The sequence below is a fragment of the Cyprinus carpio genome, chromosome A1, assembly GCF_018340385.1.
Source record: "Cyprinus carpio isolate SPL01 chromosome A1, ASM1834038v1, whole genome shotgun sequence".
Taxonomy (NCBI): Eukaryota; Metazoa; Chordata; class Actinopteri; order Cypriniformes; family Cyprinidae; genus Cyprinus; species Cyprinus carpio.
The window spans coordinates 25,381,473-25,405,195 of record NC_056572.1 but is presented as its reverse complement, the minus strand read 5'-3'; the positions used below and the strand labels follow the sequence as shown (position 1 = coordinate 25,405,195).

At 36.2% G+C, this 23,723-nt stretch overlaps 1 protein-coding gene across 1 annotated transcript; it reads left to right on the top strand.

Annotated features, from left to right (window-relative positions):
* Nucleotides 1-5,006: 5,006 nt before the first annotated feature.
* On the top strand, nucleotides 5,007-23,677 carry LOC109095251 (protein Dok-7-like). The gene is made up of 11 exons (XM_042759222.1): nucleotides 5,007-5,541; nucleotides 5,667-5,712; nucleotides 7,249-7,479; nucleotides 10,001-10,201; nucleotides 13,555-13,674; nucleotides 16,285-16,392; nucleotides 18,348-19,183; nucleotides 21,448-21,502; nucleotides 21,866-21,946; nucleotides 22,059-22,205; nucleotides 22,558-23,677. Exons 1-11 carry the CDS (start codon nucleotides 5,488-5,490, stop codon nucleotides 22,695-22,697), a joined length of 2,019 nt encoding a protein of 672 aa, XP_042615156.1. The 5' UTR covers nucleotides 5,007-5,487; the 3' UTR covers nucleotides 22,698-23,677.
* The last annotated feature ends 46 nt before the right edge of the window (nucleotides 23,678-23,723 follow it).

Sequence of the window (23,723 nt, the reverse complement as noted above, 5' to 3'; positions counted from 1 at the left end):
AAGTCAAGTCTATATAGAACATGACATTGCTTTTTCCAATATATTTTTATGTTTGTTATTCATCAACATTCCTGCAAAAACTGTGCTCTTTTAATTAATATCTTAATATTTGCTCCTCTCCCCTTCTGACTATCCTTCCTTAGTGAAAATTGGTCAGAGAGAGAGGACCAGTGTTTCCAAATATTCCCACAGGAGGGCGCCCTCCGCCCCACCTCCCGCTCCTCCACCTCCACCTCCACCTCCCCCACCCAGGGTCAGAGGGGGCAGCAAGCGGGCTCCTCTCCATATGCGAGGTGCTCTTGACGTGGATGGGATCAGATGTGATGACCTTCGGAATGGAGAACTTGGAGGCTTGGAGAGGGTGGTTGGTGATCTGAAAACCAGCAAAGGAAGAATGAGAACAGGAGTTTACCAGAACTCAGGCCAAGCTGAACTGTTGCCTGTGAAAAAGTGTATTGATCCAAACCCAAAAACTGCAATTAAACCTTCAGTTAAAATTTCAAGCAAGAAGAATAGCCACAGCAAGAACAATGCAACTTTTGTCTGATCAGACAGTAAAGAGGTAGAGCTTGATAACAATTAACAATCTACTTCTAACAATACCTTGATAGATTTTCCAATGCAGCAGAAAACAGATGATTCAGGACCTTCACCTGCAATAATTTAAATAACTTTCAACATGGAGATTGTAGTGAATTTTCATGTTTGTTTTTGATTTCACTTACTGGGCTGGTATAATGTGCTTAAACAGCACATTAAGGTGTATAAATATGACCTGTGAGGAGCTGTTTGGGACTGAGCTGGACTGGCACGCTGTGGATTGCTTTAGGACTTCATCTGTTTTACTTATGGATACATTAATGTCAGGTCCAATGTAACAGCACTTATAATAAAGCATAATAAGGTGTCATACTTCTACTTGTCTCTTGTTTAATGTTTCCTCCTTGTTCTTCTACCAGTGAAATCTTCTATGCTGCTGTCTAGTTGAAACAAGGTGACGCTTGTGTCTCTAAAGTTCACACAGATAATTTTATTGGCTACTGTTCAGTGCTGAAAATGGCTGATTGACCTGTGGATGTGAAGGCACTGCTTGTTGCCAAGATGTATTTCAGGGATAATTTTAAAGAGGAAGGAGACGCTGAAAAGGGAAAGACTGATGGAAGGAAAAGATCAATACAAAATGCTGCAGGTATTCTAAGGACAAGCAGTGTTTTCATTTGCTAAACCACAAGCTAATGCACTGATGATTCCTGCACTCACACAGCAACTATCTTCAATAAATTTGAATGAATTTTCTGTCGCTGGTCAGTGATTTGAATCTCTGAATGTTTGTTGACTTCATTAGTATCAGTGTGCATTGAAGAATTTAAATTTCATTCATAAAAGAAGATCCTGAGTGCTGAGTGGCAGCGCTTTATTGGCATTGTTTTTCCTTTCCTTTGCCATTGTGTCCTTGAGTAAAACCTGATGAAACTGAAGTTCCCCCAGGGATGCTAAACATTGCACTTCTGTCATCCCCCCCCCCCCTTGCCCAGACAGTTCAATAAACAAAAAGGTAAATGCAACAGCAATTCATAGCAATTTTACATTTTGGTAAATTGATGGCTAATTTGTAATTTGTACGATCTCATTTATACATTTTCATTCGATCTGCTTGTGCCCCACAGATGGTTAGGTTTAGGGGTAGACCTTCATGCTTACGTTATCTTTCTAAAAACTGAATTACATTGTACAAATTAATATGAAACCTTAAAGGTTTGTAGAGTAATTCACAACAGCTTCGAACACGGCTCAACCAATCAGAATCAAAGACCAGAACTAGACACTCCGCTTTGCGTCAACTTGGCTCAACCAATCAGAATCCATGACCAGAACTATCCATTTTATAAAGAGCACTTTTTAAACAGTTGTGAAGAAATTTAATCAAAAGAATTACCCACTCAGAGAGTATGCAATTTTGGACATTTCATTTCCTGAATAAATGTTTTTTAACAAATTAGTTTGTGTGAATGATCAAATGACTCGACAATAAAAAAAGTTACTTTTCTTTTGTTCAATGAATCAGTGTGTTTGAACGAATCAGTTGAATAATGATTAAATAACACAAGTTATCTACTCGCAACCTGCTGGCATATCATGTAAAACTGTTGCATAAGTCCAACATTTACCTAGATTATTAAATAATATAAATTCTTGTTCATTGTTACTTGATGATACCGAATACATTAACTATGTCATATAATGAATGGAACCTTACTGTGAAGTGTTACCCATATACAAAATTCATTTAGGAGTGTTGCACAATTGTATCCTATAGGGGAGTAAAATGCTTGACATCCCAGCTTTCAACTGGCCCTACTGCTTCACGCTTCACAAAGGACAATCAGACTCTTTCTCATCCAGTAGTCTTCTCAGCTCCTTACAACAGGCTGTAGTCATTTTACAACTACCTACACTCCTACTAGCATCTGCTATTTGTCCTCTGGAGTGCATTCAAAATGCTTCAGCTTGACTTGTCTTTAACCTCTGGAATTCTCTCATGTTACGCCTCTGCTGCCTGCCAATACGACGCCATTTCTGACTTTTACACTACTGCCAAAAGCCTGACACCCACTACCTCCAATCTTTCATCTAAACTTCACCCCAGCCTAGCCTTGTCAGGCATCTGTGCTCGCTCAGCTCCCTCATCTCTCCATATGAAAGGTTACGGCTTGTCTAGGTGCAGACATTTCTCCATTTGTTGATCTCTCCATGGTAGAACAAAATACAAAAAAATGTCAAAACAGCAGATTTTTCAATACAAAGCCACAAAGGAACATATAATATACCCTTTAAAGTTATCTTCTCCTACATCCACATTCACCTTTCATAAATGTTTAAATACAGTGGGGTCTGAAACTCAGAGACCCCTGGAAATACTTCTATTTTGCATTTGTCTAGTTTAACAAAACTCTTTTCAGTCAAGTTCAAATGCATAAAACCTCATGTTCCATGCTATCCAGTATAACAAGAATGCTCAAAAGAGCATCTTGTGCTTCATTGGAATGCAATGCAATGCAAATCAGGTTTCTTGCCGCTAAGTACAAACATTTTGGAGGCAAAAGACTAAATATAATCTAAATCTAAATTAAATCCATACATAAAAACAAAAATGAATGAGAAACAGAGCCTATTTTCTTCCATTGTGTATGTTTATCTACGGCTGAGAAGAGAATGTTTCACATGAGCTCTACCGTCTTCTTTCCTACTGGCTGTTGCTCCCAAAAGTTGCTCTTCATTTGCATAAAGTTGAAGGATTCTGAACTTTGTCACGTCGCTGGACATGGCCCATCTGGTCGCCAATAGCCGCTGTTGCTCGTGTTGCCTTAAATCACCAGCTCTCCATTGAAATGAATGGGATTGTGTTGCTTTGCTGTTGCATGTCGCTTGTAGTGTGAACAGGGCTTCAGACTTTGCTGTAATTTTACATTTATTTACCACAAAAAAGCCTAGTAAACTACCATATATATGTTTTACAGTTAACTACTGCAATATGCACTGCATTATGGATATTTTATGCCATTTACAGTAATTTACTGTATATGGGAATTTGCCATACTTTACTGTTTGCTAAAAAGCAGTAGTGCTACTGTAAACTGTCCTGCAGATGAAAAACATGAATCTGCATTCTCAATTTAATGTCTGGGTAAGCCCAAGTGTGGTGAAATAAAATGATTAAAAAAATAAAATATATACACTCTGCTTACACCCCACAAAGTTTAAATGTTATTGGCGCGCAAAGTCCACGCAACAACCTGGAAGAGGTTATATAAACTGAGGCTTGTGTCGGGTGTGCGCATCCCGGGCTTCCCCTCTGAGTTAATCGCCAGAGGTCAAGAAAGAAAATGCATTATTTATTATGGCTTTTTGTTTGTTAATAGAAGCAAGGCCTCTTCAAAGTCAGTGTTCTCTTAAGTATCATATTTATTAATTTTTTTTTTTTTTTTTATAATCTCTCTTTTTTCAGTGTTGATTGTAAATTGATTGCATAAGTAATCAATCTAGCAGTCATTCTAGATCTATGATTTATTATGTTCATAACATATAGTGATTAGTCAATAATAACAGACGTAAAATAATGATTCTTCTTTTTCTCTCTTTTGCTTGTTTCAGCAGGAGCTAACTACACCCCAAGGGCTATTTTAGGACCTATATCTGTCATAACTAAAAAGTTACTTTAAAACACTGCCAAAAAAAAAAACAACAACAAAAAAAAAAAAAAAACAAGCAAACAACAACACCACCACCAACAACAAAAAAAGTTTAAGTTTGGCGAAAAGTTACTCTTTAATGTGATTGTACATTCAGGCAATTAATGGAGTTCCCTGACAAGGTTGTGCAAAAAAGCAATACTGTTTAAACAGTACTATACTGGGAATAACTCCTGTTGCAGAAGTTGTTACCTTGTCTGTCCATGAACAAATTTGAATGAGATAAACTCATGACCATTTCTCACACATTTCCCCTCTTTTTTGTTTCAGATCAGTTATCAGTGGTTATGGAGGCCATGCAGCCAAGACCAACTAGGATGCATGTTGTCATATTTCTTTTTGTTGCAATGTTGTCATGATCTCTGCTTTGATTTGTTGTTTTGAATTCAGTTCTCTATTTTTTTTTGTAATGTTCCAGAATAAAGCACAACAAATAAGTAATGGATGTACTTAATAGCGACAGTGAATAAAAAATATAGTTGTACGTGGACTCAGGTCACTTATTTGAAATTTTTATTAAATTCATTCATGTAAAATATTCAAAGTTTTTATAAAATAGTATAAAATAAATTACAGTAAAATTACTGTAATAGTATTATACTGTAAAACTAAGTTACAGTAAGGATATAAAGATATAGTACTGTAAAATTAAGTTGCGGTATTTTACTGTAAAATGAAATTGCAGTAAGGGCATTATACTGTAAAATTAACTTGCGATCAAATACTGCAAAGGGGGAGTTACAGTAACTTACTGGCAATAGTGATACCAGTAAGTTACCGCAAAAATACAATAGAAAGTCTAACATTATGCCCCTCTGAGTGCTACATCCTGTAGAGGGGTAGTTATCACCTTACCGTTTCATTTATGTGGTTAAACGGTTTTATCATTGCAGAGATTATCCACTAATGCCATGTTTGTTTACATGTCTCTTAAAGCACAAACTTGACTGTCTGAGCCTTGCAGGAATGCTTGGATCTCTTGGCCAGGTGTTGTAAATTTAATTGGCAGCATTTAACTTGCCAACTTGACCCAATGAACAACTGTAAAAACCTTTTTCTTGTAGTGTAGGTCTGTGTCAAGAGGGTGGGTGGCCCAATGCATGTGTGAGTTATGTGGGTGAAAGAGAGTTTGTGCGTGTTACAGCAGTGCAGACAGTTCTGGTGGTTATTTTGAAAGTGACCCCCTCTCTGCCGCGGACCGCTCACAGCTGTCGGGACTCGGGAAGCATGACACAAGATGACGGATACGGTTGTCGTAGAGGGACAAGTCAGAATTCGAGAGGGAAAAAAGGTGGTTAAAAGCAACCCAAACTACTTTTACTGTATCGCTCATTATTATTCAAAAACTCGAATCTTTGTTTGTTTGCACATACGAACAGTATTTCTGTTTGTTGTTTTGTTTCCCCGCGTTTACAGTGGAAAAACAGATGGGTGATTCTTCGGAAACCTTCGCCGGTAGCAGGTAAATAAATACTCGGAAAACTTTTACGCTGTTGTTTAACAGTGTTCAAATGATAAAAATGAATTAAAATTGTTTTGTTCCATAAACGTGCTTTCTACTTAGCAAAGACATGACAAAGCGCTGTCACTGTGTTTTTTTCTTCTTCTCTCTTCTCGTGACGGTATGTGAGGTATTGGCATGCATGGTCGTTATGAACGATATCGGAACGACACTCTCGACGCACGTGTCACGATGTCGCAATTCATTCTGGCTCGAGCTGTTTTTGGACCAACAGTAACAATGTAGCTTCAAAAGTGTAGTGTAGTACAAAGTTGTCACAAGAGCTTTCACTGACGGTTTCCCGTTACACAAATGCGTTGACAAATCTCTAGCTTTGTATGTTGCTTTTCAAACTTTTTTTTTTTTTGGTGAATTATATCTTATAAACAATCCAACAAACCAATACCATCATATTTTTTGCCATATGAATGTTGACCCATGTATTTTAAATTCTATACATTTATAAATGCCATTATTGGATAGTGAAATCAATAAATCCATATAAGCTCCACAATAACAACACCATTTACTTTTTGTTCTTTCATTCATTATTTTGTGTTTCATAATTGTTTTACTTTTTATGCTTCTTTTTCAATTTTGTTTAATTCAGTGTATTGTACTTTATTGGCAGGTTCAATTTTGACAGTTTTTGTTGCTAGTATAGATCCAAGGTGTTGTTCAACTAACTTTTTTCCTGGTTAATAATGTTTGAAAGCTTTTTAACATTTTAAAAATTAACTTACCTTTTTTATTTACATATATGCGTGGTCTGGAATTAAAACATCTAGACTTGATGTGTCCTATGATATCCATCAGCATTCATAATGCAAGTCATACCCTTACAGAACTTCTTTAGGTGAACTTGGCTAGCGGATAGGTCATTTTTGGATCTCTGCGGCCTGAAGCTGTCATTGTTTAATAGGTTAGTCTCCAGTTGCTTTCATGGATCTCTGTGTCTTTTGATGGGTGTTATGACAGCTGCTTGACTCCCTGCATACTGTTTTAGAAGTCTAGTGATGGGTCTGTTCTCTTGTACAGAAGCACAAAAACAAAACATCACATTTTCAAAACAGGCAACAAGTGGAGGCATTGTAGAGACTTTAATGCTGTCACACGCAACACTAGTTTATGGAACGAGACAGTTTTTATTATGGCTCAGTAATTGCGTCCCAGGCATCTGTTATTTTGTCAGTTGTAATTCCTGATGATTATGCAAATTATATCAACTGCTGTAACTGTAGTGCAACACAGTAGTGAAATGAAAAGAAAAAGTACAAAAAGTCTTTTTATTTCCTGAAAGCGATAGTATCTGAATGATTTTATGTGACATGAATGATACATTTGGTACATTTATAGGAATTCCAAAGAGCTTTGATGATATTGTGACAGTAAACATCCAAAAAAAAAAAAAAATCATTTTAATTTTTGATAGTAGTTGTTTGTGTAAGATGCATTTCTGATGTTTTTGAATGATTTGTAATCTTAACTCTGTCTCAGACTGCCTGTCCTTGCTGGTGTATAAGGGGCGTGGAGAGAAGAGTAAAGGACAGCGGGAGAGGAGTCGAGCCACGTTGAGGGATATCTGTGGGCTGGAGGCTCTTCAGGGGTTTGATGGAGTGAATTACGTGCTCAGTCTGCTCTGCCTGAGCCAGTCTGTCATGCTGGGCTTCGACAACAAAGCGTCTCTTCTGGCCTGGGATGCTCGTATCCGCTACAGCCTTGGAGAGGGTGAGAGGAAGAGAATGTGTGTGTGTGTGCACTGATCAGATGGAAATGGGCATTAGTTAAAATTCTGTCATCATTTACTCACCCTCATGTCATTCCTAACCTGCATGCTGTTATTTTTTATGTGGATCACAAAATTAGAATTTATTTGAAAAATCATATCATAGCCATCCAATGACTGTTCAAAGTGACTGAGGGCTGTCCAGCTCCCAAAAGGACAAAAACAACACCACAATATATATATATATATATATATATATATATATATATATATATATATATATATATATAAATATATATATACATTTATTAAAATTATATGACCTATATATATATATATATATATATATTTATTTATATTTAATTCTTACTTTTTAAATATATTCCCATAGAACTTTTTTGAATAAATGCCCCTCTTACTTTCACATTGTGATTTATCAGGAAACTGATAGCAGGTAATAACAAACTAAAATATCCCACCTCATAAGTACGTCTTCATTTATTAACACAGACAGTGTGGTTTTAAAAAATTTCTTTGGATAGATTTTATATGAATTTTTATAGTTTTATAATTTAAATACTTTGAATAAAATGAAATCTTTAATCCTTAATTCTTAGTTGAAAATTTGTTTTGATTTCTAACGAATATATAATCAGTAAATAAATAATTGTGGGTTGGTGGTGGGACTTAGAGGGCTACCGTTTGATCTCGCCTAGTGCACTTTATCAGTCAAGACTCTGTTAATCCAAGACACCCTCAAAAAACACGTACAGACATACACCTACACCCAGACAGCTGACTCTTTTGCTCTCACACTTACACATACGCTCTCAAGTCGTGCCCTTTGAGAAAGCAGTGAAGTTATAATTGGGAAGCTGTGATGTGTGATACTCCATAAGATTGCTCAGAACATGTCCTTGACAGAGTAACACATACTCAAAAACATAAAATGTAGTTTTCTGAACTTGGTTCAGATGACTTGAGGTAATTTCAAATGAAAGTTTTCATTTCCATTTATGCATCTAAAATGTTGAATGGCAATGAAATAGTCTTATTTACGACTGATGTTTCTCTCATTTGCTTAACAAAAAAAAAACAAACAAACAAAAAAAAACTGTGTGTTCAGCTCTTGTTTAGCAGCTGTTATGCTGACGATGCATGGGTCGTTTCTGCTCTGATACCTCCTCGATTTTTAGGTCCCATGTTTGTTTGTTTATTTGTTTTGCTTCAAGGCAATCAGAACGATGATAGATGGTGCTGATGTTTCATTCTGCTCTGTTGCTCTTATCAGTTTTCTTCTAAACTATCTTAACACACTGTTCTGTAGCAAGTGACCTCACATTGCTCATGACTGATGCATCAGTGACTTTACACTGCCTTAGCTTTGGTTGATTGTGGATAGAGATGTGAGAGCGTGTATGGAATTGATAAATCCTATAATATAAAACGTATTACATGATTAATGTGTGTATTGTGTGTGACAAGGTATGCAGTGGAATATGAGTTATGAGGAAAAATTACATTACACATCCCACTGCTGATGCAAGAAATATACACACATACTGTATCATTAATTATACCTGCTTGGAATGTATTGATTACTTGTCTCTATTATGATAAACTGTGGTATTTTTTTCCTAATGATTTGAACTCTATATTCTTAAATTATGACCAATAAATTATGTATTGAACACAAAATAAATTAACTCCAAAGCTGTCAGTGCCAAAAAAAGACAACTAAATATCCAATAGCCCTGATGATCTATTTAAGATTTCCACAGTAATGGACAATCTGGAAATATCAGGGAAATTATGTTTTTGTCACAATTTATAGTGAATGTTGATTCAATTCATCTCAGTGTTTTTTAAATGTAGGCTATTATCAACAAAATATCTCTCTTTGTACAGTAAAACTTTCTTGCAATCCATAATGTGGTTTGATTTGATTATGATTTGATCTCTTGAGTCAGTTATTGTAAAATAAAATTCATCTTAATGATTAATTGGCAGATTGAATCTAGATCGAACTTATTTTAACAACATTTTTCACCAGTGTTCATAAAGAACTAGAAAAACATTGGAAACTAATTGGTTGAAGGATCTGTTCATTCCTCACAGTGTAGTTTAAATGTATTTCTGATAGTTTCCAATTTGATTGATACTGTTAACTCTTGGTACAAAGAAAATGTGATGAGAAGAATATTGGATTATGAGACATATTACCAAAATCCAGAATATGTTAAAATAAATAAATTAATAAATTAATAAATAAATTATTCTACTACATTTATTTAAAATACAGAAATTTACTAAAACTGTAGAAAAATATATATTTTTTCCATGTACAGTACAATAAGTTTTTGTATTTTTAATGTACTCTGTCCTTATAGCTGACGGGATAAAATTAGGCCTTTCCAGAATGTCTCCAGAACAGCTGTTTTGCTTTAATTGCAGTTGACATGCGCAAATTTTAAGACCTTGTTCTGCAATAATAAGCTCCTTTTAAAGTTGTCTCTCTTTCAGTCCACAGGTTCAACGTCAATGTCCAGCCTGGCACCAAACTAGAAAGTGGCCCCGCCTCGCTGCATTTGTGCAACAACTTGGTTGTCATCGCCAGAGACCTCCCTCCAGCTGTCATCGGCCAATGGAAACTGTCAGACTTGAGGCGTTTTGGTGCTGTTCCGAATGGATTTGTCTTTGAGGGAGGGACAAGATGCGGCTACTGTAAGTTCAAGTTATAGTTCTTTTATTTATTCAGTGCTGTTCTTTTTTTGCTCTTTTCTTTGTTGAATCTCTTTGTCTCTTGATCTTTTTGAGATGCAAAGGGATTCTCTGAAATTATTCTCTGAGAAGAATCCCCTGATGATTGAGTTGAATGTGTGGCTTGTTCTTGAACAAAGTCGTCTCCTTTTCTGGCTCTTTTTCACTTGGTCTTAGTGATATTCCCTGCAGTGGAAGTAGCACAGAGGTGTCTGACAATAGTAAATGTGAAAATCAGATAACCTCATACTCAGTCCCCCACCTCTCCCTCATTTTCTATCTCCCCTATACTTACAGAATCAGTACACATTACTTTTGTGCACCCACACACAGATTGTGGTAATCTGTGATGTGCTCCAGTATAAGATGTTGCGTTAGCACCAGTGAAACCCAGCAGCTGCCTCTCTGGCAAATCCATCTGCAGCTGTTCTGTAGCTTCAGCAGCTTTAACACTCCATCTTATATGAAACTTCCTTACAGTGACAGCCGTGTCACAACAGAAAAAGTGTGTTTTATCGCAGTTATAATCAGGGTAATTAATCTGTCACTCCTAATGGTATTTAGGATGTTTGTTAGATGCTGTTTGAATGCACTGTGCAGGGAACTCTGGGCAGTTTTATGTGTTTAGACAGCAAGGCAGCATGTGAAAGGTCTCCTGCCAAGTGGAGAAACTTGAGGGGGCGGGATGCTTATATTGGACACCAGACTCCAAACGTACCTCTCATTGCTGTAGAAGTACATTAGTACAACATAAGTCACATCTTGTTCTGCACAAAACTGCACCTGCAGAACTTCACTAAAAGCTGTAAATTACAAAATAACTGTTATCATTTAGAAAGTTACACTTTCCATGCAGGTTCATACTAATATTTCAATTTTGATTTAAATAGTAATATTTAAATATATAATCCATAAGTAATTTATATCTTGATATAATTATATATATATCTATATATATATATTTAAATATTTAAATATTTTGATATATGCATTTAAAAAATTGCTAGATTTTATATAAACATTATATTTAAAAAATAAACAATAAGTATTTATTTTGAATATTATTATTAATAATGAATTAATTTATATAAATTAATATGTAAAATATGTTTAAAAATTAGAATTAGAATCTGCTTTAAAACCACTACGAACTCCTTATATGTTCTGAAAATGTATGGAAATCCATAAAAAACAGACAAGGGAACGCATACTAAGACTGCCAACTTCACATAATTATCTTGTCTGGAGTATGTATTTGTTACCCAGTGCTTCAATTCATTATAGTTTGGCAACCATGGACTCCGATTGGTCTCTGCCACACAGAGGTCGTGTCCCTCCCACTGCCATTAGTGTAATTTAGCAGTTGGTTGATCTGGGACAGAGTGAATTAAATTGAAAATATGGCCTTGTTGCTGTTTCTTGCGAGATTCAATGTCACAGGCCACACGCGGTGACAAAACACATAGTGGCATTGCAATTAGTGAGCGTGTCAGCTGTCTCATTTGATTCCAGAGAGTGAATGTGTGTGAGTATGTTCACTGGCTTAGTTTGTCAACAGACTTGGACAGATTGTAGATCACTGTTTTCACTGCTGTCAGGTAGGGCATTTGTGGAACATTTGCCTGGTATCAACAATGAAAAAACATGTCATGAGATTTAAAACAAGTTGAAACTGACAATGCAATTCTGTTTAGAAGCTTCTGCAAGTGTTTGAGCTTAACCTGATTAGAAATGTTGAACATGAGCCATACATTTAGTTGCACAACTTTTTACAGTTTTTTAATGCAGTATATAGTGTATTAGAAAATGAACTTTTTGGACTGTAATACTGGTTTATTTTATTGAATACTGTTAGTATATGGCTTACTATAAAAAAAAGCGAAACAGAATGCCTTTATGCAATGATAAATGTTTCAAACAGAAGTTGCATCAAGTTTGTGTAAAACATCTGGCACTTTATAAATGCAGGAAAATTCTAAAAACAGTGCTAATACTAACGATTAATTTGTAATGGGGGAAATGGAAGGTCTACTGCTTTGCATTGTGGGACATGTCATCTCATGCAATGCACTCTATTCAGTCCCACTATTATTTTTTTCAGATTTTTCATGAACCGTAAAAAAAAAAAAAAAAATATATATATATATATATATATATATATATATATATATATATATATATATATATATATGTATATATATATATATATATATATATATATATATATATGTATATATATATAAATATATAAACTATAGCTTTACAATTTTACTATAAAAATGCCTTTTTATTCTCTTGACATGGTAAATAGCCACAGTCATGGCCACATGTCTCAAGTATTAATAGCCTGCCAGTGTGTTTATGAATTATGAAACCAAGAGCTAAGGGTCTTATGGTTATTTTTATAATGGACTGTCACTCAGATACTGCTCACCGTCTACACAGTGAGGGATTTGACAGGACTATATTTACCTCCATGAAAGACTGTCTAAGTCTCTTTCCTCATCATGTCATACAAAGAAAAACAGTAATAATCTGACTGTGTATGAATCATTAATGCATCTTCCAGCAAATAAGGCCTTTGTTACCCCACTTTACCCATTGTAGTTGAAGGCTCTTTAATAGCTTGTGTTTTTCAGTAGCATTCAGTCATGCTTTTGCCAGCACTTATTTTAGTTTGAAAGGTGCTGCAGGCTTTGTAGATGCTATTAACATTTGTATGGAGGAGGTCTGGGCACCAAAGCAGATTTTCTTGGTCCACAGTCCTCCTCTTATTTCATAAATTATGCTCAATTAAATTTGCAAAAAAGAAACTTTTTTCCCCCTTGTTTCAAAGAGTGTACTTCTATTAGATATATAACTTCCATTAATCTGGATAATATAATCTAAAAACCTAAAGTTCTACAGCACACATAAACAAAATAATCAGTATTGTTCATAAAAAAACAATATCAGCCAGTCTTTAGTGATAAACTGTCACTGTCTTCTATTACCCTTTACAATGAACTTTAAATGTCTGATGCATTTGTTTGTATGACGTATGAACTCATACAGTTTTTCTTGGTTCCATTGTCTTGAATTAGCCTATATAATTAATTCATTCTAAATCAGTGAAATGTGAATGTTCTCATCTGCTCAGAGGAATAGCTTGATGTTCCCCCATTTGTAATAATCTTGTGGTCATTACTGAAACCAATCTTCTATTCAGTGCTATGGACAATTAATATCAATCTGAATTCGGAATGGTGCATTATGAGGTTTGATTAAAACAGGCTCAAGACATTAAGGAGCTATTTCTCTTCTCTCTGTCTCTATAGGGGCTGGTGTTTTCTTCCTAGCATGTGCAGAAGGAGAACAGATCAGTTTTTTGTTTGATTGCGTCGTTCGTGGCATATCGCCAAGCAGGGGCCCGTTTGGACTGCGTCCAGTCCTGCCAGGTGAGTTCATATTTTTGGAGGTATGTGATGTAAGATCTCAGTTCAGAGATTTCAAAGTTGCCATGTCCTCACTGTTGGCCTCATTAGCTTGATGTGCGTGAGCTGTCAGCTGTGTTTAAGCTCTATGTATGATTGATATGTGGTGTCAAGTTCCCCCTCTCTCGTTATCTCTTCCAGAACACTTATGTTCTGCTCAGATTGACTGTACTGGTTTTCTGACTACTGGTTTTATGTTTGGAATCCTAGAGACTCTAATTATGTTCATATAAAAATGATAATATTAATCATTAAATTAGCTTTTTATTTTCCTTGGGTTTAATTTAATAGGTTCCTCTGATCTAATCAAAACCCAGTAGGCAGGTATTATTGAAGATGCAGCCCTTTATTTCACCACACAGGCATACACTTTTCAGAAATGTGAAATTAAAATAAACAATAAATAATTAGAAAACTTTACTGATTTAGAATCATGTAATAAAAAAAAATCATTTCATTATTTAATGTTTTTGACGAGGCATTTGAAATGTGTTATCTAATTTAGCCCCTTGCAGATTTTTATATCTAGCTGTAGCAGGTTGTTGCAGTCAGTCATATTCATTAAGTTAAGTGAATTAATAAGTCTTACTTTGTAATAGCAGTCGCTTTTTGAATCTAGGAACTCAATGTCTCCATCTTGACGGAGGATAGTAAAATCTATGTGCTGCATGTCTTTTTAATGTAACCCAACATGACTTCCCGAATACTGAATTATTGTCCTAAAAAATCAATGTAAGATTCACATTTAGTTTATTGATCAGTCCTAGATAGATTTACCATGTAAGCATAATAGTATATTAAACCTTAATGGGTTTGACATATCATTTTATAGATTAGACCGCTACGTTGGAACACAGAGAATCGTTTAATTGAGCTGCTGAGCCAGTGATATTGAGCTAAAATAATACAGTCTAGCTGGAAGGTTGTGTGCTGTCATGATTTGTGTGAACAGAAACCTGTGTAGAGCTGACATACAGTCAGTAATATGAAAGAAGGATATGGATATGAAGTGGCTTAAAGCTTTTAGCTAAAATTAGCACAGTTGTGGTTAAAATGGCTTTCTAGATAGTCAGAGAGCATGTAGGATAGTTCAAACCCTACAAATATTGGTCCACGAAGCTCCAGTATTATGCCCAGGCTGCTCTGGGGCTGTTCCTTGTAATAAATGTACTGTGTAGCTTTGGAAAAAATTACTACTCATTTACATAGACTCATTTACAGAGGTAATCCATTCTGTGTGGCCTTTGTTTCGACAGGAGGGTTTTCCCCCCTTCATTACATTGATATTGTGTACCACAGCCTTAAATATATAATTATTCAAAAGTGGTAAAGATATTTTTGTATTTCTCTGTGGACCAACAACAAAGACACAATAATGTTATGCACAATGTTGATGATGATGATAATAGCTTGCTTTGTAATCATGGTGAAAAATTTTCCCCAGTACTTTTGTCTTCAATAAATTCTCCCCATTTCTGTGATTGCTGTAGGAAAGTATAAATATATTAATCAAAAGCCTTAAAGTTTGTTTACGTCTGTTTATGACAACACTTTTTCTGAATTCTCAGATTAATGTAATGCCACATTACAGTAAGTTCTCGTCTATCGTCCATCATACTGAGATGTCAGGGCAGTTGTTCTGGGTGTCATTAATTAAGTGCATTTGATGTTTTTTTAACCTTTGACATTCAGTGAAGGTTGTGCAAGAGTTTGCCAGTGTTAAATAAGTTGTACAAGTTACTCTTCTGTTTCAGCTTCTCACTTTATTCTGTATTCTGCAGAGGAATTTCACAGAACAGATCAATTGTACAATGACATACCTCTTTAAATATGCAAAAAGCAAATGCTCTTTCAGCTTTTTATCTTCACACTCTTAGGACTGTTCTTCAGCTTGCAATTTTGGTTTTGCTTGTTAAATATTGATTTTTCAGTCTATTTGCTGCCCATAGCATTACTTGAATGTTTGTTGCACTGTTAGATCAGCTTGAAATTGACTTTTCATGCTAATAAGATTCCAAAAGTATCTACCACTAAACTGTGCAAAGTCTGTGAGTCTTTATGCCTCCATATTAACTTTTCTATGCTTCTGCTGTTCCTTTCCTTTTTTTTGTTTCAAGTGTGTTTTTTCGAGACCCCTTCATTTATTTGTTCTCCCCTGACTGATTTATTGTCTGGGTACTTTGTGTTCAGTGTCCTGATAAATTCTATTGTGAGAGAGAATTATTACCAGCCTTCTGCCATATTCAATAGGAGGTCTCAAAGCTTCCCGTGTGTGAGTGTGGATACATGTGTGCATGAGTGCTTGTGTGAGAGATTATTGCTGTGAGGCAGTGTCTGTGATGTACCAGTGGAAACTGATAAATGTGGCCAGTGGCTCCAGTAATTCTGCCAGAAGAGACAGTGATACAACAGTGATGGATTATATATCTGCTCAGAGACAAATCAGTGCTGTCTGGTGCATGTTTGTGTTTCATTTGTATGTTCATGAGGATATATAATGGTGCATGAGTGTATGAATGATGAATGTTCATTGTATTGGTTTAATTAAAATTGAATGAGAATCTGTTTCCATAGACCCCAGTGCTAACCCGTCATCTAAAGAAGACAGGATTAGCCAGGAGGCCAGTGAGCTAGAGAGACGACTCAGTATGCTGTCGATTTGTAGTCACCACAGCAGTTCAGGTAACACACATAAATATACATACAAATATAAACACAGGGGAGGGTGTTTTATTTAAAATAAAAGTTTTTTTTTTTTTTTTTTGTAAATAATGGTTCATAAAAAAAAAAAAAAAAATCTGTAATGAGTTAACATCCTCATGTCATTCTATTTTTAGTGGATCACAAAAGATTAATTTTTGAAGAGTCTTTACATATTTCATTCCATACAGCAGCAGTACTGTCTTTCAAGGTCCAAAAGGACCATAAAAGCACTATAAAATGATCATAAAAGCATTCACATAAAAGCCACTCAAATGCTTTGTGTGGGGAAAAAAGACGGAAATTGAGGTTGTTATTTGTTATTATCATTATATGTCAGAGGGCAAGGTTTTATAAGGGATAATGTAGTCAAACTAAAGCCTGAAATTTCATCCTGAAGGGATTTATTTGATGACTGACTGGCTTTATACTACCGTTTCATATGGCTTTAAAGGGCTGGTCTAATGCTATTTCATGCATTCTGACTTATTTACACTGTTAAAGAGTTGGATCCTCATGCTAAACATGGCCAAAGTTTCAAAAACTAGCCTAGTTGGATGTATGACAGAGTATTTTTGTGCAAAATACAGTCCTTCAGGGTTGGAATAAGTTTCGGAACGTTTTTTTTTTTTTTTTTTTTTCCTCAAGTATGGCCCTGCATGACGTCATAAAGGGTGGGATTCCTTGAATGGGCACTTCTGCTAGAAGAGCGCACACACACATCAACAGAGAGCGAGAGCAGCCCATCAACATGCTTTATTCTGGTTACAGTAGTCGTCGGCAACTCTGCACAGGACTTAATCGAAAAGGATTTGTCATTTTGTTTTTAGACCATAAAATTGTGCAAGTGTGTTTGTTTGTGTTTTGGTGACATATGTTTTATAAACAAACTAAATTATAAGTCAATAAAGTTTTTGATTCTGTTTTATGTCGATGTCACAGCTTGCAGACGATCGCTACATAAAAGGTTTGTTGGACTTGAATCGGCACTCCGCAGATCGATCGTCGGGTGTTCAACATCAAGTACTGCAAGAGCGATTTGAAAGCATTGCAGAGCCGTCAGAAACGTGACGCGAAAACTCTGCTGATCACGGATTGGCCGGAGTCACTACCTACACCACTGAACTTGCAACACAAACACAAAAGAACCACCAAATTTAAATCAGCACAGCCAGCGAAGGATCGAACGCAACTGTTTTGAATAACAGCCAAATTAACAACCAAAAATGGTCTGTTTCGTTGTCTGTTGAGGAAGTACAGATGTTCCTCACACTGATAGCAGAGGTGCGGATCCAGTGAGAGCTTAATGGAGCGACGCGGAATGAAAAAGTTTTTCAGGAGTCGCGGAAGTAGAGGCGGCGCAGCTATAACAACATGTGAATAATCCCTCCAACTCTAAAGCAATACTAAACTGCAGTGGAAACACAAACCGAGCCAAGGTGTGGCATGCCATACTAAGCCATGCCGATCCAAATCATACCATGCAGCGGAAAAGCGCCATAGAGCTCTCGCGTTACTTTGATGTCATACACTGATCGATCTGTGCAGAACCGAGTGCTCGTGACTCTTTAGCTCCGTCCACGGCATGCCTCCAGGAGCTCGACTGTTTTCAGAGAGAAGCGTAACTGTATCTGTCTTTCATAAAGCTGATAAAACTAAAGACTCTTTGGAGATATGAAGGATGCAGTACTACTCTATAGGTATGCAAAATTAACATGAGGTTGGCAGAAACTGTGTTATGTCCCCTTTGAAAGACTTTATGCACATTATCAAAATGTGGTGCAAAGACTTCAAAAATTCTCCTTTGTGTTCCACCAAAAAATAACTGAACATCTTCATATAAAATTGTAATTGGTTTTTGTCTCACTCCCTTTTTGAAATGGATGCATAGTGCTAACATTTGGTAATCCCTATCTCTCTTTATCATAATTGGTCAGCCTCCACCTTCAGTTATGGCGCCTCCTTGGCAGGAGATGATCGGAGCATCTCCAGCTCCTCCTCTGAGACCAGCCATTCTGATAACAGCCTAGGAAGCCGCCTGGCGATATGGCCTGAGCCGGTCAGACACCCCACCCCTGTCGAACCATCATTATCATCATCCCTGTTAGGGGTTACAGGATCTAAGAGTAGAGCCTGTTCTGTCAGCACGTCCAGTGATGACCGTCTATATGGAGCGATGATGGGAGGGCTTCGTCCACCATCCAAACCTCCTCACCCTAGAGGCCTTCAAGAGGCGGGACGCCAAAGCTCAACAGACAGTGGTATCGCCACCGGAAGCCACTCTTCGTATTCTGGAAGCTTCTCCTCCTACACCGGTAGTATGGATATTGGGCATGGAGAGACTGATGAGTTTGGATCCTCAACAAGCCTCCCTCAAAACCCCAATTCAAACTCTAACTCCCTTATCAACACTCCAGTACCGACAATTCCACTAATTCCTGAGCACAAACCATGTGTTTGTCAACTCAGAGAGGCTGCTCAAATGCAGGCCACCGTGTACCAGGTACCCAACCCACCTCTGCAGCATTATGACATCCCCCGCAAGCTCCTACAACACCAATCATCCAATCAGGAACAGTTTTTGACTGTTGCAAGCCATGGACAATGGCCTGAATGTGGAGCCCCGGGACTAGAGGGCATCCATGCAGATGCCACCCCCAAACAAACTGTCCTGCAAAGATTCAAGTGGTGTGGCGAAGGAACAGCGCCCCCTGAAGGTTCCACCACACCACAATTACAGCCTGCCACCTGTCCCGACTGTGGGGGAGGAAAGGTAACAAGATTAGTTTTTTGTTGTTGTTGTTTTTTTGCTCTTTGTGTCTGAGCTGTTCCGCATTTTTCAGCTGATTCGGTGAAACACTATACTGAAATGTTCTTTTCAGAGTTTCTTGTATTACTAATTCAGAGGTGCTGCAAGACCCCCACAGAATCAACTGCATGAAACAGACAAATGTTGTTTGATTTCAGGAAGAACAACTCATATGAGTGTTTTTTTTAATTATTTTTTTATATAGTGACTTAGAAAACATACAGCGCAAACTATGGAAGCCAGTTTCCGCCACTAAATAAAAAATAAAACAAGGTAATTGCAACTTTTATCTCACAATTCTGACATTTTTTTTTCTCAGAACTGAGTGATATAAACTCGCAATTGCGAGTTATAAAGTCAAAATTGCGAGTTATAAAGTCAGAATTGCGAGATAAAAAGTCGCAACTGCGATAAAAAACCTCAGAATTGTGACTTGTGACTATTTCTCAGAATTGCGAGTTATAAAGTCAGAATTGTGAGATAAAAAGTCGCAATTATCTTGTTTTATTTTTTATTCTGTGGCAGAAACGGGCTTCCATAACAAACAATGTGGGCAGATCCCAGAATAAATGACTCTTAAGTTCTTTTTAGTGAATCAAACTTAAATCAGTGTAGTATGACAACAGACACATTGTTTTTTTTTTGTTTGTTTTTTTTTGAAGAAGGATGTACCCACCAATGCTGCATTTATTTAATCATACATATCAAACATTATGAAATATTATTGCAATTTATTTCTGTGTTGGAAAAGCTGAATTTTCAGCATCTTTACTCCAGTCTTCAGTGTCACATGAGCCTTGAGAAATCATTCTAATATGCTGATTTTGTGCTCAAAACACATTTCTTCTTATTTTAATCAATATCTAAAACAGTTGTGCTACTTAATATTTTTGTGGATACTGTGAATATTTTTTTCAGGATTCTTTGATGAACAGAAAGTTCAAAAGAGCAGCATTTTTTTGAAATAGAAATCTTTTGTAACATTTATAAATGCCACTTTTTATCAGTTTAATGCCTCCTTGCTGAATAAAAGTTACTGACCCCAGACATTTGAACACAAGTGTGTTACCACATTTTTGTTGGTTATGTGGAGTTGTTCAATATAAGACAATTATAGGACTGCATTAATGTCACCTCTTAAAGGACTGTGTAAACATGCCTTTTCCAAAATACAATGGCATTTCTTTTGTCCATTTATTCTTTAACACTTCTAAAAGTATCATTAATGGAATGGTTACAGAATTGGTATTGCTTAGGTGAATTGGAACCAGAATGGTTAAATTTATTGCTTAAATACTCCTAATGGTCTTTATAAATAACCTGTTAGCCCCCACATGCTGAAAGAAACTTAGTGAAATTAGATGTAAAGAAATTACACAGCAAATAATGCAAATCAGTAAAGCTTATCACTCCCAAACAAATGTGCTTTGATTAAACCGGATTACTGCATGGCTATTTCTTAGTGCATCTTTTGTCAAATTATGCAGACAAACTCTCCTCTAGATTTGGACTATAACTTTACCAACAAAATCAGACTTTTTCAACAGATCAGGGCAGTGTTGATTGAGCAGTTTTCAGTTTTTTGTTATGCACTCCTCTAATCACAGAATCCAGCGTTCCAGCACAAATCCAAAGACTGTTCCAGCCGTCTGTGTCTCTGGATCATGCTCAGCCATCACTTTGATGCATCAGTGGGGAGGCACAACCAGTTTGCAGAATGAATTTAAATGTGTTTGTCATCTCGCCACATGCTCCGGGTTGAGCTATAAAAACAGCCTGCTTTGACCAAACAGCAAACTAAAAAATCCTATCGTTTTCCTATTCAGGGCAATCAATATTTTGCACTGAAAAACATTCCACTCAGTATTGTGGCTAACAGCATTCAATAACTTTTTTTTTACAATAGTGTTAAAATTTCAGCTGCTTATTGTGGTCAGAAGCATGTCTTCAGGCTTGTACTTGGTGTTGGTGTAGTCAGTCAATGCTAGTTGTTTTATTTCGTTTGTATGGGTGTGGTCAGCTGGTGGTGAAGTGGTAAGAAATATGCTTGAGAAAAATGTTTGGTTTTCATATAAACAAATTTTTGGTTCAACAGTGACTTTGAAATATTTTTGTCATGTACAGAAGAAGCAGAAATGGCTGGCTCGGCCAATTTAAGAAAATAAATACAGCATTAAACAAGTCTGCTGCTGCTTTGGGATTTCCAAATTATTTTTGTGTTTGTGTAGGTGGAGGAGAGGAGCATGTGTGAGATGAGAAGCAGTTCTGAGGAGCAAACTGATGGTGAGCATTATATATTTATCTGGTTTAAAAAAAAAATATGATGGTAAAGGCCTCCGAGGACACTGTCCTTCAGGTAACAATACATGGATGTCATTTCATGCCTCACTCATCCCTGAGTACATAAAGCTTTCAACCAGACCTCTGTGTCTGTATCGACTGATAAAGTGATTCTAGTCTCAGCATTGTCATGTTATAGCTAAACATAGTAACCATGAGGAGAAATTGTGATGCTTTGTCACTGGATATCTTTTGTTTATGATTAAGAATTCAATGATTTGGAGGATATATGAAGCTAAGTGTGTTCTGATTCTAAATTAATGGCTTACTTGTGATTCCTTCTTGTTTTTTGTTTGTCCTGCTCAGCTGATCTAAAAGGCAATTATGAACAGATGGCATTCATGACTGATGCATCCAGGTGGCAACAGTTCAGAGCTGGAGAGTGTGGTAATTGAGACGCCCCTTCTTATACAGTTCATCACCATCTGATCGCTGCATTTTATATGCTCAGTTTCATTGGTAACTGTGCTTACATTGGGTTTGTGTTGTGGTCTTGCAGGAGAGACTGGACTGACAGTTATTGACAAACTTCAAGGTGATTCTGTTAACTATGTAAATATCCCCATCAGTCCTATGTCTAAACGCCAGCTGCACTACATGGAGTTGGATCTGCAGGACCGTCCAGAGTCAAGCCACACTGTCAGAGGTACACTGTGTTCCTCTCATATTCAATCAAACCAAAACTTATTCAGACACCAGATATAATTTTGGTATTTTTTTTACTAGTGGGTGCAGGACACTATAGTTCATTTTATGTAAGTGAGGATAGCAAAATAAAGTAAACTGTGACATATTATACCCAAACCTTCGTCATGCAGTGGACTACCAGTAAAATTTATAAAAATTTGGGACCAAAAATTATTCAGACACTTTGACCTGACCATGTTTTAGGTGCAAGGACTATTGACATAAATACAGCCTGTGGAAAATGAACAGAACTTGCACATTTGAAAAAATAAGTTGTTAATAAATGTTTTTTTTTAATTCTTTGTAAACAGCGGTTGGCTCCAGTACTAAATACGCCTACATTGACATCACTGCAACGGAGACAGCACAGAGGGTGGGAGCCCAGCATGCTCAGGGCCGAGAGGAGAGACTACAGAACCAAGAACAGAAGAGGAGAGGAACACTCACCTGAACATATAACAAAGTGGAGTCAAAACGTCTGAGACAACATTGAAAAAAATTCTTTAAACCTAGTTCTTGCATTTTATTTATTTATTTTTTTAAAGAAAAATGTATATATTAAATATGAAATATTTTAAGATGCTGTCATATTTTTAGGTCACTTTTGTGAATCATGAGAATTTTTTTTATTTATAATTTCTTCATTTTCTTGCATCCACTGAAGTACAAAATGTGGATCATCAGGTTTTACACAACCTTTTGGAGCAACTCCATGCCATTTGTCATTTTTAAATCAACAAAGAAGATACCAAATATTAAGAAATTAATAAATTCATATGCATTTTGCAGTTTTATATATATTTTTTTCTTAAATTATGCTGAAAAATGCAAAGTAGAATAATTTTTGGTAGTTGTTTCAGACTGCACTGGATATCATTGGTTCTCAACCTGGGGTCCAAGGCCCACTAGGGGGCCTCAGTATGAGTCAAATACATAGAATTTTAAGTTTTATAAATTTTATGTTAAAAAGAATGTTAATGTTAAAAAATTTTAAAACTCTAATCTAAAATCTAAAATGAGGAATTGGAAAATACATACAACCAAGATATAAACTTTTCATTCATAAAATGAAAAATATAGGAGGGCCTTCAAATATTTGGTTGCACAGTGGCCTTCAGTTGAGAACTGCTATACAGAATATACTAATTGTATTTCTGCAATGTAATCTCTGTGCAACTTTGTGGGTGAATGTATTATTTTCCATGATTAAAATTAGCATGGAATTAGAAAGGATATAAATTTGAAAGCAGACCCTAAATGCATCAACTTTGACTGGTGACTGTAAATATATACTTTCTTTTGTGACCAATTTTGTTCTGTACATTTACTCTTGTAATTATTTCATAAGAAACATAATTTTTTTTTTTCAAATATTTTCAGAAAATTTCTATATTCACTACAGCAGTATAAATAAAAATGATACATCAGTGACTAGAGCTTCTCATCCTTAAAATGCTTGATGCAACCATTTACATCA